The sequence below is a fragment of the Panthera pardus genome, unplaced genomic scaffold (assembly GCF_024362965.1).
Source record: "Panthera pardus isolate Hobbes unplaced genomic scaffold, ASM2436296v1 HiC_scaffold_6, whole genome shotgun sequence".
NCBI lineage: Eukaryota > Metazoa > Chordata > Mammalia > Carnivora > Felidae > Panthera > Panthera pardus.
The window spans coordinates 41,513,701-41,531,153 of NW_026526991.1; the positions used below are offsets into that span (position 1 = coordinate 41,513,701).

The 17,453-nt window shown below is 34.1% G+C and overlaps 1 protein-coding gene across 5 annotated transcripts in view; it reads right to left on the bottom strand.

The window, feature by feature from the left end:
• Nucleotides 1-17,453, bottom strand: part of ZDHHC17 (zinc finger DHHC-type palmitoyltransferase 17) — a 104,002-nt gene that overhangs the window by 32,925 nt on the left and 53,624 nt on the right. For all 5 annotated transcript variants that reach the window (XM_053895738.1, XM_053895737.1, XM_053895734.1 and 2 more), the window contains 3 exons: nucleotides 15,202-15,327; nucleotides 3,168-3,310; nucleotides 1,724-1,826 (listed from right to left, as the gene is read on the bottom strand). In XM_053895738.1, coding sequence (XP_053751713.1) covers nucleotides 1,724-1,826; nucleotides 3,168-3,310; nucleotides 15,202-15,327 — 372 coding nt within the window. The remainder of the gene's footprint in view (nucleotides 1-1,723; nucleotides 1,827-3,167; nucleotides 3,311-15,201; nucleotides 15,328-17,453) is intronic.

The window sequence follows — 17,453 nt, forward strand, 5'->3', positions numbered from 1 at the left end:
TTTTCATACTATAATTTTTATTTGAAAAATATATGCAATTTGTTCAGTGCATCTAAAAAATGAACTATATGCCAATCTGTTCTAAAGACACAATTATTCAAATAGAACAAGTTAAATAGATTTGATTGTGCTGACCTTCCTCTCAAAATCTACCTCTTACATTCTCAACTCCCTAGCTTAGAAACTTGCATAGCTATTTATTGTCTCCAAAAAAGGAACAAAAAACTCAAGTCAGACTACATAAAACTCTCTGGCATGAAGTTTTCAATATTTATAATTTATTAATTTTCCAGCTTTTCTCCACTTATATGCACAACAGATTAAGAGAACAGCAACAGTCTAAAATTATTCTGAAATGTCAATCTGACTTTTTTCGGGATGTAAAATTTACTGTCCAATTTAGGAAACAAAGTTAGAAAGTATGTCTGGAATACTAAAGTCATTTCAGAGGTCAGTGCTTTTTATAAATTTAAAATAGATGAGGTAATGAAAATAAGAAGATCTATTTTACTTATACTAAATATTTCAGTAAGATAATTCTAATGGTTAATAAACCCTTGAATAATGTTTATGTCAAAGTTTAGTACAATGCAGAATGAGCTAGTGAAAACTGTCACATGGCAACATTTCAAAAGATACTTACGCTAAAAAAATATTTAAAAAGCACTCCACTTTCTGAAAGTAATCATATAACGTTGTAAAAACGTTAAGACTGTGCCTCAGTCTCAAAATAAGCATTTTTTTCCAGTATTTTGTTTTTGTTTAAAACACAGACAACAAAAAGAACACAATGTTATAACATGCACGACTGTGAAGTGAAACTATAGTAATTAAAATCGTTCAGAATAGCTATAAGTCACCAAAAACTGCATGTTACTTAAAATCTACTTTATATATTTTTTATAGTAATGTTTTAAAAAATGATTTTAGTACAGACATTTGTGAAACATGTGCCTTTATTTTAATAAAACAGACTGTCTTACTGATTGAGCTTTTTCTATGTAAAAATATCAAAAGGTGACCCTGTCCTTATTTCTTTGATACACACACATGCACCCACACATTTACAATTTCAGATTATATTACTTTTGTAAAAGTATACTACATTGAAATAATTAGCAAATATTTGAAGATACAGCACTGTGTGCTTTTTCATAAAGCAAAAGGAAATTAACTGTTATCCTCCACAACAAAATAAAAAGTTGTGATATTAAGAAAATATTTAGAGTACATAGTCTGGTAATAAAACACGAAAATCACAGTTTAGTAAAGGTTTTGAATAGGTGTTATAGAAGCAGACAAGTATGTGTTTCAATCCCAGCCTTACCAGAGACTAGCTGTGTAGCCTTGGGCAAGGATAACAGCTTAACCTATTTAAGCCTAAATTTTCTCATGTATAAAATGGAGATAACAATATTAACATATAGAATGTGTACTAAACGAGTACAAAGTATTTAAGAAAATACCCTTTAAACACTCAAATACTAAATAGTAGCTACTATTATTATTTCTGATATTGTTATCAAAAGCGGCTGTCAAAAGCAATCTATTAAATATGAAACATTTAAGAGCAATATTTACATTGGTTCACACGTTATTTTTCTAGAAATATTGTTCTACTGCAACAAATCATGGATAGTTCAGTCCCAAATGTTAAATTATTATAAAACACTCGTTTAAATAACAAAATTTGCTTTAGATAAGACCTTTATAACCAAAGGATATCATTCCAAAACCAGAAGAACCATGTTACATACATCCAAAATTTGGTTGCCAAATATATTCCAAGAGGCAATGCACTATGCATTGAATGATCAAAAAAGGATCTGCAAAACACAAGTTTTATAAAATTTGAGCTCTAGATTTCCTTGTAAAAAGGAATTATTTATTTAAATGAAAATTACACATGTTCCACATAGTAAACTCTGGTTTAACCAAAATCCAGACATCCAGAATGCTTAAATAACAAGACCATTTTTCATGGTAATCAATAATAAATGAGTTCACAGCTGAATAAGTGAGCAAGATTCTGAGGATCCTAATTTACCAACAGAATTATATTCTATTCTAGATATTTTTCAGCCTCAGAATTTCAGTCTACTTCTATTCTCTTAAGTCAATAATTCACTTCAGTATAGTTAGTAACTCTATCATTTAGCATATTATTCATCAAAGATGTATTATAATTTTGACAAATGAGTACAAAGCAATCCTCAAGTTTTTCTGTTTCATTATTTCTCCTTACCTGCACACTCCTATTAAGCTTTTAGTACAGCTTTTCAAACAGAATGAACTGGCCAATTTAATGGATTTGAAGGTCATTATTTACAGAATTTAGAATTTGGGAAAAGTATTAATGAATTTTATTAAACATAGGCAGGATCAACTATCCATGTAGGCTATGTGTGAAGTCTTCCTATTTATAGGACCCCTTGGAGCCCCTAGAAACACTAAAATGAGATTAATTACCTAGAATTAAGCCTATTCCTGAGAGTTAACATACTCTATGTGAATTATTTTCAGAACTCTTTTTTTCTTTTTTGTTGGAAATTCAGGTGAAAACAAAGTACTAAAGGAATGGAGATTAGGTAGGAAGTTCTAGATCATAGACAACTGTCTAGGTTTGCTGAATAGGCAATTTTAGAAAATGAGATCTAAGGAGAAAAAAAAGGGAAAGATCACAATGTTTTAAAGAAAAAAGAGGGAGGAGAAAATAAAAAGGCTGAGCGTACTTCATATGCTCAGACTGTACCTTACTACTAAAATCAAACCTCCTTCTTGCATATTGCTTATGACCAAAGAAAATATAACTCCTATGAAAAGGTAAGCTAAAGCTATAATTACCTAGAAATAAGCAATATGTATATTAGTTAGAGGTCAACGAACTCAATCTACTTCTACTGAAATGTTTTTAAATTGTATCTTAGACTTAAAAATTATGTTAGAGTTTGTCATTGAATATACCTCTAGAATTTCAACATTTCAACATTAAAAATTTAAAAGATTTCAGATATAAATCTGCCCAAATTCTTTAACACTAAATTAAGATGAAATATATTACATAAAGGTAGTATTCTAAACATACAAAACATTAATTTTACAAAGCAGCGTCCAAATTATATCTTTTCATGTACAGATAAAAACATAGTTAAAAACAACACACTTACTTTGAAAGAAATTGTACTGTAGCCCAAACGCCACCATACATTAGCCCTTTAATGAGCCAAGAATCAATATTTAGGTCTGCTATAAACCCAACCAGCCAAATAACTAGGAAAGGAGTTCCTAGCATTACTTTCTGCCGAAATTCCTGCACAGAAAAAAAAAAACAAAACAATTAGTCAGAAAGTTTGCATGTTTCAGGTAATCTGAATGTGAATCACTTTTATCTTCGTGGAAACATGCATCAGAAAGTGAAATTCATTCATTCAAATATGTTTACTATGTGCAGGCACTATTCAAGATGCTAGTCTCAGTCTTCTATAGACAATTTAAAAGCAGTTAAAATTGTGGAAAATGAGAGTATAAATTATAGGAGTGGGTCTAGATATCAGATAATAGAAGACAGCAGTATTTGCTGCTTGCCAACACGTGGATAAACTAGAAAACAGTTCTTGATGACACCACCCCATTAACAGGCCACTGATAACTAGAGATAAGACCAACTAGAATAACTTGATGTTCTAAGAGCTACAACAGATAAAGAATCCTGCCGATGCTTAGCCTGAAGAAGATACTTCGAATGACCTTAAAATGAAAAACCTTAAAATGAAATAGAAAACAAAATCAGTCTACAGAGTCCTAGAGTCCATAGAAGGAAGAGTATGTGCCCCTGAACACAGATCAAAGCAGAGCACTTAATACTTTGGAGGTAGTTCCATTTCATTTTTGTACTAGTCTAATTGCTACAAAGTCCCTACTTCTAAGTATAAAACCTATTTCCTTGTAACACATACCACAGTTGATAGGCAGCTATCAAGTCTCTGGAGTAACCTTAAGTGACAAAACAATTTAAGATATTCCAGCTGTGATTTAATAAAAGTCAAAGTATAAACATTACTTTCTTCACTATTTACCTTTTTGAAAGCTAAGATATTACATTTTTTGTAGCACCCTGTTTATACTGTTGGCCTCTAATGAAATAAATACTTTTTCATATAAATAAATGGCCATATCTTTCCCAATTTAGCCACTGTAATTCATTTTCTAAATAGTGTGTGCAATTTTAGCTTGAATAACAAACTTCAGAGTTTTAATTTTATGCTGTAGTAAAATAACCCTTCTGATTTGTTATTTCATCTCTAACACAGATGGATTTTATATCAGGACATTAGAGAAGGGGTGCCTGGGTGGCTTAGTCAGTTGAGTGTCTGACTCTTGATACCGGCTCAGGTCATGATCCCAAGGTCGTGGGATCTAGCCCTGTGTCAGACTCCATGCTGCATGTGGAGCCTGCTTAAGATTCTCTCTCTCCTTCTCTCCCCTTCCCCATTCACACTTTCACTCTCTCTCAAAAAAAAAAAAAAAAAAAAAAAAAAAAGACACTAGGGAATATTTATAACTAGGGAGGACAGGGTGTATGGTTAAGTGTGGGTGGGTGTTGGTGGCAGAGAAAGTAGATGTGTTATTTAAAGAAGTATTTTCTAAAATTATCTGTAACTTGCCTTGATTTAAGGTACTCGTTCTCCCTCAGCAATAGCTACATTTTTTTCATTATTAAAAATAAAGATACAATTTACATACAGTAAAATTCACCCTCTCTTGGGTACTCTGAAGTTAGATTAATATACACAGTTATGTCAGCATGAAAATTAAGACACAGAACAGTTCTATCAAGTCCTGAAATACCTATGCCCCCAGACCCAGCCCGTAACAAACACTAATCTGATTTCTACCCCTATAGTTTTTCCTTTGCAGGAATGTTGTATACATGGAATCATACTGATGCACTCTTTTAAGTCTGGCTTCCTTCACTTCAACAATTCATTTGACACTCCCCCATGTTGTTGTGTGTATCAGCAGTTTGTTCCTTATTAATGCTGAGTAGTATTCCATTATAGGATGTATTACAGTTTACTTATCCATCTCCAGCTCAAGGATAAAGGTTGTTTCCAAATTTGAGGACTGTGAATAAAGCCATTATAAACATTTGCATACAGATTTCTGCATGAATGTAAGTTCATTTCACTTGGATAAATATCCATGTGTGGGGTTTCCAGAGTTGTCTTTTTCTTTTCCAAAATGTTACTTACCATGTTATTTATGATACTGTAAAGATATTTAAAAAAAAAAAAAAAGATGTAATGGTGATGTGCTGCTTTTGTAGATATGAAAAATCTATTTTCTCTTGAATTTTATTATGGAAACTTTCAAATATATAGTAAGTTTGAAAGAATTTTATGGTGAATACCTGTGTATCTACCATCTAGAGTCTGTAATTCAGTAAGCTATTTTTGTATTAAATTTAATTTTGAAACAACTGTAGGTTCACATGCAGTTGTAATAAATAATACAGATCCCAAGTACCCTTTACCCAGGTTCCCCCAAAGACTAACATTTTGCAAAATATAGTACAATATTTTGTACAATATCATAATCATGATGTTGACATTGATGCAGTTAAGATGCAGAATATTTCCATCACTACAAGGACTGCTCATGTTGTCCTTTTAGAGCAACTTCCCTCCTACTCTACCTTCACCTGTATATTAACCTCTGGCAACCATTAATCTATTCTATATTTCTATAATTTTGTCATTTCAAGAATTTTATATAATTGGAATGATACAGTATATAACCTTATAGGATTAGTTTTATTCAACATAATTGTCTAGACATTGATCCATATTATTGCATATATCCTTAGTTCACTTCTTTTTATTATTAAAGAACATTCCATGGTATGAATGTATCACAGTTTAACCATTCATCCACTGAAGGACTCTGGGGTTGTTTCCAGTTTGGGGCTATTATGAACAGAACTGCGATAAACATTTAGGTACAGGATTTTGTGTACATAACGGTACAGCTTCTGGGTTGTACGGTAAATGCATATTAAGTTTTTAAAAAAGAAACTCTCAAACTGTTCTCCAGAGTACCGTATTGTTTTACATTCCCACCAGCAATGTAGGAATCATCTGGAGTGATCTCTCTGTACCCTCACCAGCATTTGGTGTTGCTGCAACTTCTTTAGTTATTCTGATAGGTATATGATAGTAAGTCATTGTGGTTTTAATTTGCATTTCCCTAATGACTAATGATACTGAACATCTTTTCATGTGTTTATCTGCCATTTTTATATCTTCTTTGGTGAAATATCTTTTTGCCTTTAATCCACTTTCTAATTGGATTGTTTGATTTCTTCATTGTTGTGAAAATTCTTTATAGATTGTGCAAACTAGTCCTTTGTTGGATATATGGCTAGCAAATATTTTCTCCTAGTCTGTAGTCTGTCTTTTCATCCTAATTAACAGGGTCTTTCATAGGACAAAAGCTTTTCATTTTAATTAAGTCTAACTGATCAATTTTTACTTTCATGGATCATACTTCTCATGTGAAGTCTAACTCCTTGCATAGCCCTAAAGTTTTATAGTTTTGCATTTTACATTTAAGTCTGTGAACCATTTTGAGTTAACTTGTTTTTTGAAAAAAAAATTTTTTTAATCTTTTTTTTTTTGAGAGAGACAGAGCATGAGCAGGGGAGGGGCAGAGAAAAAGGGAGACACAGAATCTGAAGCAGGCTCCAGGCTCTGAGCTGTCAACACAAAGCCCAACGTGGGGCTCGAACTCATGGACCGTGAGATCATGACCTGAACCGAAAGCGGACGCTTAACTGACTGAGCCACCCAGGAGCCCCTTGAGTTAACTTTTTTATACAGTGTGAGGTCTGAGTAGAGGTTTATTTTATTTTTTTGTTTATACAGGTCCAAATGCTCTAGCATCATTTGTTGGAAAGGTTTTATTTTCTCCACTGAATTGTTTTTGCACTTCTATCAAGTCGATGGGCATATATCTCTGTGGTTCTATTTCTGGGGTCTCTATTCTCTTTCACTGATCTAGGAATTTGTTCCTCTAAGCATACCACACAGTCCTGATTACTATAGATATATAGCAGGTCTTAAAATTGCACAGAATGATTCTTTTTGTTCAAAATTGTCTTAGCTATCCTAGATCTATTGCCTTTCTGTATAGAATAATCTTGGCTATATAGACAAAAAAATCTTGCTGGAATTTTTTAATTACATGAAATTTGTATAACAATTTGGGCACAACTGACATATTTACTATTTAAAAATTTACATTTTTTTTTAAATAGGTTTCCCATCCAGCACAAAGCGCAACACAGGGCTTGAACTCATGACCCCTGAGATCAAGACCTGAGCTGAGGTCAAGAGTCAGACCCTTAACCAACTCAGCTACCCAGACACCCCCCATTTTAAGAACACAGTATATCTCTCCATTTATTTAGATCACCTTTGATTTCTTTCATTGGCATTTAAAAAAACTTTCAGTATATAGTTATTTTATGTGTGTGGTTAGATTTACACTTAAGTACCCAATTGTTTTGTGCAATTCTAAGTAATACTGTATTAATGTTGGTGTCTGCATGTTTATTACAGTATATAGAATAAAATAGGGGGCACGTGGATGGCTCAGTTGGTTAAGCATCCGACTTCAGCTCAGGTCATGATCTCAGTCCGTGAGTTCGAGCCCTGCGTTGGGCTCTGCGCTGACAGCTCAGAGCCTGGAGCCTGCTTCGGATTCTGTGTCCCCCTCTCTCTGACCCTCCCTTGTTCATGCTCTTTCTCTCTCAAAAACAAATAAACATTAAAAAAGTTTTTATTTATTTATTTATTTATTTTTTTTTTTATAAAAATTTTTTTTTTCAACGTTTTTTATTTATTTTTGGGACAGAGAGAGACAGAGCATGAACGGGGGAGGGGCAGAGAGAGAGGGAGACACAGAATCGGAAACAGGCTCCAGGCTCCGAGCCATCAGCCCAGAGCCTGACGCGGGGCTCGAACTCACAGACCGTGAGATCGTGACCTGGCTGAAGTCGGACACTTAACCGACTGCGCCACCCAGGCGCCCCTAAAAAAGTTTTTAGAAATAAAATAGATTATACCCTGTGACTCACTAAATTCATTTATTAGTTCTAGGGGTTTACTTTACAGATTCCTTGGGATTTTCTATACTGACAGTCATGTCAACCACAAATAGGGACAATTTTTTTTTTCCTTTCCGAACTATATGCCTTTTAATTTCCTTTTCTTGCTTTATTTCACTAGCTAGAATTTCCAGCCCTAAGTTGAATAAAAAACAGTAAGAGGGATATCCTTGCCTTGTCCTTGATCTTACTGGGAAATCAGTCTTTCACAAGTAAGTATGATATTAGCTGAAGGTTTTAGAAATGTCCTTTATAAAGTTCAGGAAATTTTCCTCTATTTGTAGTTCTCTTGAGAGTGTTACCATAAACAGACATTGACTTTATCAAATGTTTTTTCTGCATGGATATAATTATGAGATTTTTCTTCTTTGTTAATATGGTAGATTACACTGAATAATTTTGAATATTAAATGAGTCTTGCAGGGACGCCTGGGTGCTTCAGTCAGTTAAGTGTCCGACTTTAGCTTAAATCGTGATCTCGCAGTCCATGAGTTCAAGCCCCACATTGGGCTCTGTGCTGACAGCTCAGAGCCTGGAGCCTGCTTTGGATTCTGTGTCTCCCTCCCTCTCTGCCCCTCCCCTGCTCTCACTCTGTCTGTCTCTCTCTCTCAAAAATAAATAAACATTGAAAAAATTGTTTTAAATAAATAAATGAGCCTTGCATTCCTATAATACACCCAATTTGGTCATGGTACATAAGTCCTCTTATGTAATGATGACTTCTATTTGTCAACATTTTATTAAAAATTTTTGAGTATACTGTTAAACCCTGAATAATGGAGGGGTTAGGGGTACCAAACCCCATGCAATAAAAAATCTGCATACAACATCTGACTCCCCCAAAACTTAACAACAGCCTTTTATTTTGACCAGAAGTCTTACCAAGTAACATAAACAGTTGGCTAAACATATTTTGTATGTTATATGTATTATATATACACTATATTCTTACAGTAAACTAGGGAAAAGGAAATATCACTAAGAAAATCATTAGGGAAGAGAAAATACATTACAGTACTATATAAAAAAAAAAAAATCTAAGTGGACCTACACAGTTAAACCCATGTTGTTCAAGGGTCAACTGTATATTCATCAGGGATATTGGTTTATAGTTTTTTTTTTTTGTTTTTTTTTTTTTTTTTTGTAGTGCCATTGTGTGATTTTGATATCAGGGTAACATATATCATTTCCATTCTGCCTATATAAACAACTTGCCAATATTCTTACATGTGAAGTGAGTTTCTTATAGACAGTACATAGTTGGGTCATGCTTTATAATACAGAAAGCCAATATGTGTCTTTTACTTGGTATATTAGAATATTTTAATGTAATGAGATTACTGATATGCTAGTGTTTGTCTATAATTTTATTTTTTGTTTTCTACTTCTTCTCTATGGTTTCTCTGTTTTCTTTTTCCTGCCTTCTTGTGGGTTACTGGAAAGCTTTTTAGAATTCTATTTTGATTCATCTATAGTGTTTTTCAGTTTATCTCTTTGTATAGCTTTTTTAGTAGTTACTCTAAGTATTATATAAACATAACTTATCCCAGTATATACTGGTGTCATCATTTTACCAGTTCAAGAGAAATGTGGAAACTTTACTTGCCTTTATGCCTCTCTACCCACCCCTGATTATAAGTTGTCTCACATATGTTCTTTACCCACATTTAGATACACATCAAGCAGTATTATAATTTTTGCTCCATCATCAAACATAATTTAGAAGGTATGAGATGAGAAGTCCATGGTATTTACCCATAATTTGGCTTATCATGATCTTATATTGCAAGATCTTTTATCATTTCCTTTTTTTTTTTCTAATTTTTTTTCATTTCCTTTCTGTTTAAAGAACTTCTCTTAGCCATTCTTCTAGGGTAGGTCTGCTGGTAACAAATTTTCTTAGTTTTCCTTTATCTGAGGAAGGTGATGATTTCTCCTTCATTCCTGAAAGATATTTTTACTGGATACTGGATTCTGGGTTGACAGTTCTTTCCATTCAGCACATGAAAAATGTGTGCCAGTTTCTTCTGGCCTCTATGGTTTCTGATAAGAATTCCAGGGTCGTCTGAACTGTTTCACCTCTGCTGGTAAGGGGATTTCAAGAATTTTATTTTTTGGTCTTTTGTTTCCAGAATTTTGACTATGATGTGTTCAGGCAGGATTTGAGTTTATTCTGTTTAGGGTATGTTCCAGTTCTTATTCTGTAGGTCTGTCTTTTGACAAATTTGGGGGTTTTATGGGCCATCATATCTTTTGAGTACTTTTTTAGTTCCACCCTCCTGCTCTTCTTCTTCTGGGACACCAAACATATCAATATCAGATACTCTGTTATAACCACAGGTTCCTTAGGCTCTGTTCATTTTTTTCAATTTATTCCCTTTTGTCATTCAGAATGTATAATTTTTATTGTTCTATCTTCAAGGTCACAGATTCTTTCCTCTCTCCCCTCTATTCTGCTGCTGAGCCCATTCACTGAGTTTTGTACATTTGGTTATTGTAATTTTCAGTTTTAAAATTTCCACTTGGTTCTTCTGTATATTCTATTCCTGTATTTCTATTTCTTTGCTGAGACTATTTTTCCTTTGTTTCAAGCATGTTCATAATTATTCACTGAAGTCTTTTTAATGGCTGTTTTGAAATATTGTGTCAGATAATTCTAACATCTCTGTCATCATGTTGTTGGTACCTACTTGATTCTCTTTTTATCAGTTTCAGATCTTCTTGGTTATTGGTATGATGAGTGATTTTCCTTTGAAACCTGGACATTTTGGATTTTGGGTATTATCAGACACTGGATCTTATTAAACCTTTTCTTTTAGATGGATTCCTCTGATGCAGCATGGCGGAAGGAGGGAGTGATGCACCTTCCCAATACTGCCAGGTGATGTGAATGAAGCTCAGATCTCAACTTGGACTCCACTGACACCCGAGAAGGGGGGGCTCCTAATTACTGTTGGGCAAAGGTGGAACTTCCAACTCTCACTATACCTCTACTTATACCTCCCTGGCTGGGAGGGTTAGAAGTGCCTCATTATTGTTTCCTCTGTGGTCTTCCCTGATAGAGCAGGGGATGGGACCTCATTAACGACCAGTGGGGGTGAAAGTGCCAAATCTTTATTTAGCCTTCTCTGACACCATCCCAGGAGATAAGATGGGACAGCTCATTACAGCCTGGTAAGGGTGGAAGTCTGATGGTCTTTGTTGGTATGATTTGGGATGGAGCCACAGTTTTTTTGCAATATTTAGCTGTGGCAGAAATTTATTTTCTAAAAATCTCTATCTTGTTAAGCTGCCTCTTTTGTGGTTCTTTGGCTAAACAGGAGGATTTTGCTAGAGACTTTTTGTCTGTATTCATTTGTGATTCTAGATTGTTGGCTTTGTCAGCTCCACTTTTGGGATATTTGAGGCAAAAAAAAAAAACCAAAATAAAACAAAACACAGGAAACTAACCACTATGTCATTCTTCAGGTCCTGAGCTCCCTGACCACTCTGCCTTTTTCTCTCCATCTCCCAGAATCTTCCTACATTTAAATATTTTGTACATAATGTCCAGGTTTTGCAGTTATACTTAGTGGAGAAGTACAGAGAAAAGAATATCTACTCCATCTTCCCAGATTTATTTTCATATATATCAATAAACAATATTAAAGAGGACAATATGTGAGATTACCATTGTTAACAAAAGGGATCATGGGTTTTTAAGTGTTGAGAAATAATAGAGATTTCCCTCTAACTTATTGTTAAGCATTTATTTAGCCATAAATCTGCCTAACTAAAACTTTCTAACCTTAAAAATCCAAGAACTCTTGGGGTACCTGGGTGGCTCAGTTGGTTAAATGGCCAACTTTGGCTCAGGTCATGATCTCACAGTCTGTGGGTTCAAGCCCTATGCCAGGCTCTGTGCTGACAGCTCAGAACCTGGAGCTGCTTTGGATTCTATGTCTCCCTCTCTCTCTCTCTCTCTCTCTGCTCCTTCCCCACTCATGCATGCACGCGCTCTTTCTCTCTCAAAAAAAAAATAAACATTAAAAAACATATAAAAAAATCCAACAACTTTTAAAACAGTTTTCTGAAATCAAGATTTTCTCTACATCTATCTAATCTACTAGCACTGTCCAAAAATATTTTTCCCCCTTTGGGATGACTTACTTATTTTTAGAAAAATACTACTGAATCCTACATGCCACTGTTTCTTGTTTAAATACAGAACATACTGTACAGAACAGCAAATCAAGTCATGTTTATGACTTAAATATTTCTAATAGGAGGAAAAGACAACAATCTACATAATTACAAATACTTCGTTTCACAAAGCCCTCAACCATCATATATTTTTATTGAGTAATCTTTTTTAAAAATGTAGTGTATTTACAAATACTAAAGCAAAAAAAAAACCAACAAAAACAAAAACAGGAATATTCAATTTCTGAACTGATCCCAGTAATATACAAACATTAATAAAACTGTGCTAAACTGTTCTCTCTTTTTTGAAAGAAATTAGGGGCGCCTGGGTGGCTCAGAAGGTTAAGTGTCTCACTTCAGCTCAGGTCATGATCTCGCGATCGGTGGGTTCGAGCCCTGCATCATGCTCTGTGCTGACAGCTCAGAGCCTGGAGCCTGCTCCAGATTCTGTGTCTCCCCTCTCTCTGCCCCTTCCCCGCTTGCACTCTGTCTCTCTCTCTCTTAAAAATAAATAAACATTCGGGGCGCCTGGGTGGCTCAGTCAGTTAAGCGTCCGACTTCAGCTCAGGTCACGATCTCGCAGTCCGTGAGTTCGAGCCCCGCGTCGGGCTCTGGGCTGATGGCTCAGAGCCTGGAGCCTGCTTCCGATTCTGTGTCTCCCTCTCTCTCTGCCCCTCCCACGTTCATGCTCTGTCTCTCTCTGTCTCAAAAATAAATAAAACCTTAAAAAAAAAATTTAAAAAAAAAGTAAATAAATAAACATTGAAAAAAATTTACACAAAAATAAACTCAAAATGGATGAAAAACCTAAATGTAAGACAGGAAGCCATCAAAATCCTTGAGGAGAAAGCAGGCAAAAATCTCTTTGACCTTGGCCGCAGTAACTTCTTACTCAACATATCTCCGGAAGCAAGGGAAACAAAAGCAAAAAGGAACTATTGGGAGGGACCTCATCAAAATAAAAAGCTTCTGCACTGGGAAGGAAACAATCAGCAAAACTAAAAGGCAACCGACAGAATGGGAGCAGATATACGCAAACAACATATCAGATAAAGGGTTAGTATCTAAAATCTACAAAAAACTTTTCAAACTCAACACCCAAACACATAACCAGTGAAGAAATGGGCAAAAGACATGAATAGACACTTCTCCAAAGAAGACATCCAGATGCCCAACTGACACATGAGAAAATGCTCAACATCACTCATCATCAAGAAAATACAAATCAAAACTACAATGAGATACCACCTCACACTTGTCAGAATGGCTAACATTAACAACTCAGGCAACGACAGATGTTGGTGAGGATGCAGAGAAAGAGGATCTCTTTTGCATCGCTGGTGGGAATGCAAACTGGTGCAGCCACTCTGGGAAACAGGATGGAGTTTCCTCAAAAAATTAAAAATAGAACTACTCTACAACCCAGCAATTGCACTACTGAGGTATTTATCTAAAGGATACAGGTGTGCTGTTTCGAAGGAGCACATGCACCCCAACGTTTATAACAGCTCTATCAACAATAGCCAAAGTATGGAAAGAGCCCAAATGTCCATCAATGGATGAATGGATAAAGATGTGGTGTGTGCGTATGTATATGTGTGTGCGTATATATACATACGCACACACATATACATACGCACACAATACACACACACACACACACACACACACACAAATGGAGTATTACTTGGCAATCAAAAAAGAAGGAAATTTTGCCATTTGCAACTACATGGATGGAACTAGAGGGTATTATGCCAAGCAAAATTAGAGAAAAACATATATATGACTTCACTCATATGAGGACTTTAAGATACAAAATAGATGAACATAAGGGAAAGGAAGCAAAAATAATATAAAAACAGGGAGGGGGACAAAACATATAAGAGACTCTTAAATATAGAGAAAAAACAGAGAGTTGCTGGAGGGGTTATGGGAGGGGGTATGGGCTATATGGGTAAGGAGCATTAAGGAATCTACTCCTGAAATCATTGTTGCACTATATGCTAACTTGGATGTAAATTAAAAAAATAAATTAAAAATAAATAAATAAGTAAATACATCTTTTTAATAAAATTAAAAAATAAAAGAAATCACATCCAAACACATAAACCTGGCATCTAGTTCATTATTGCTATAATAAGTAACTATATATTAATAAACATCTAGAATTTACAAAGTCATTTTCATCTGACAATGTATTTTTTAAAAATCCTTTATAATATTTACACTAAACAAATGAAAGCATAAAGATTATGGGACTTTCCAAAGTAATATAAGACTCTTTTGTTACAAGCTTAGTTATTATGAGACCTCAGCCTTTGTTTGCTATGTTGAGAAAAACTGCTCTAAATCCTAGAGGACAGAGCAAAATCAAAGAAAATAAAAAAATAACCATTCTCTATATCATATCTAGTAGTAAAATGAAAGAGGTAATACAACATGCAAAAATTGCTCATTATTCTCAACTGTGGGGTTGAAAAAAGGCAAGTTTATAAACTATAAATCTAACTCTTCTCATGTCTAAGTAATGGACCAATGAATTTTTAATGCATTAAGGAAGTCTGAACTATAAATAAATGAGGCATGCTTTTACTTTTCTCTTTGTCCAAAACTTGTCATTCTGTTGTGATAACACATAGATCAACATTAACTTTAAGTAAATAGTATTACCACCAGAACAGCCTACAATAAAATGGTACTCAAGGCTTAATGCTATTCACCTTTGATGATTGACAAATTAGCCACACTGGTCAATGGCAAAATTAAAAACTATAAATGCTCAGGTAAGAAGGTATGCCTATGAATTTTACTTAAAAAGATTATATACTGAAAAACTTCAGTCATGAATTTACCTTATCAGCTTTGAGCTTTCTAAGGAAGGACGGATTGTCATATCCTTTTGCCTGTCTCGCCTCTTGCAAATGGTTGATCATCCACACGTTCTTTCTCTGCTTTGCCAAATCAAGTGCTGATTCACCCTGATAAGTAGAAGAAATTCATATTTAAAAAACTTTTAAACCACTCCCATAAAAATAAACTGACTGAACAATTAGTTCACTAACATTGTTTTGACATCAGGCAAAGTCAAATACTAAAAGAATCTAAACCATTACATATTACTTATGCTCTCCCATTCAAGGTACAATCAGTAAGAGTATTTACTCATCTTATTCTATACATTCTATTTTTGCTTGCGTTTTGGCTTATATTAAAGTACATCAAAAAGTAGGTATTTCAGCACCTGCTGGATCAGAGGCTATCAAGTTTATCGGTTATTTCATATCTTTGTTTTATTAGTAATACTTATTACTACAAAACATCCTACTAGAATACTAAATTGCCAGAAACCTCTCAGTTTAATTTCAATAATGACAAAGGTCTGAAGAGAATAGGGAAGAAGAAGAAAAGTCAACTTCTATTTCTCCTACTGTTGTACTATCATCTTAAATTCATTCACACATCCAGAAATTTCCAAAGAGAATGAGAACAGTAACAAAAAAATAGTGAAACTCAAGTTGTGGACCTGTAGCTTTTAATCTCAAGAAGAAGAATGCCAAAGAGTAGAAGTGAATGAAACTAGTATGTTTTAAAGGAAGAAACAAGATATAAGCGCCCCCAACTCTAGATCTATGCTTCTTTTTGCCCTTGTTAATTTCAAATCTTCTTTCTCATTAGTGAGACACCTACATTTCTATTCTTTTTAATATTCTACACTATTTATCTACTTTAAATATAAAAGTAAAGTGAAAAATTGTGTCTGCCAAAATTTTAAGAATGTATAGATGAATATTCAAAATTACTTAAAAAAGGAAAATACTGAAATTTTGTGAAAAACTAGATAAAAACAAAAGAATAAGGAGCCTTGGAGAGCTTTACTTATGAGGGATGATTATTTATCAAGTATAAAGTACACTCTATGAAACAAAAAAACACTAAAAAATAAAAAGCAAACAAAACACAGCACTACCACCAGTGGCAACAACTGTAACAATACAACAATAACAACAAAATGCCCAACCAATCCTTTAATAAAAGATCAATAGTATTTAATAAGGCACGGGCTTAAGCTAGGTGAGTCTTCCACAAATAGGAATATTTACTGTAAAATACCTCCTTACCTATTCAAAACTTCTATCACCTAAGTTGTAAGAACCAGCTAATTAATCCAAACTATAAAGATTACCTGAATAAAAGCAATCCCTTGGGTAACAATTCCCAGAGAATATCCTGCTGTTGCCTCGGTCCAGCTGAGCATCCCTTCCACTAGAGGGCCATGTGACACCTAAGGATTGCCTAGATAAAAAGATGGAGGGAGCTTTAAGAAATCTTTCAACTATTCCTCTAGTCTTCTGACTGCTTTTGTATAGTTTTTATTCAGCTGGTAAAATAAACAAGCAATTAATTTAAAGAATGATACTAAAACCAGGGTTCTAAGTCAAGTCTATATTTGATTACTCCATGTGTCAGCCCAAACAGTAAATTATAATAACAAGAGCAATAACAACAAGAGTCATGGAGTGTTTATAGACTATGTAACTGGTAATAAAAGAAATATTTCAAAGGTTTTGGTGAGATAAACACTATGGAAGGTGGAAAGGAGAAAATCACTTTTTGCCTGAGGTTGAATTTCATTGTTAAAACTAGGAAAATTCTTGTTTGGAGACCATCTAGGGCAGTTACTTAAGAGGTAATAAAAACTATTTTTAGAAAAAAGTATCTTATCTCATGTCAAGAAACCACATAAGATTTTTTCCATATATATTAACAAAGCTCAGTAATCTTACAGCCCGCACAAGGTAAAAATTATGCTGTTTGATAATTTTAGAAAGAAAAATGATAAATGCTTGGGCAGCACTCGGAGATTAATTGTCCTCCCAAAACTCAATTCATCTAAATTTATCTGTATAACCAAAACACGTGGGAGAGGGTAAAATATTATTTTTTAAAAATTCACAAATGAGATGCTGTAATAAAAAGGGATTACTGCATAGGCCACTTTAAAAAAATCCTTAGTATCCCAAATCATTTTTCCCTTCCTTATTGTTATCATTTAACAAGACTGGATTTATTCCATGTAACTATTATCTGGGGCCACGGTTCTTAA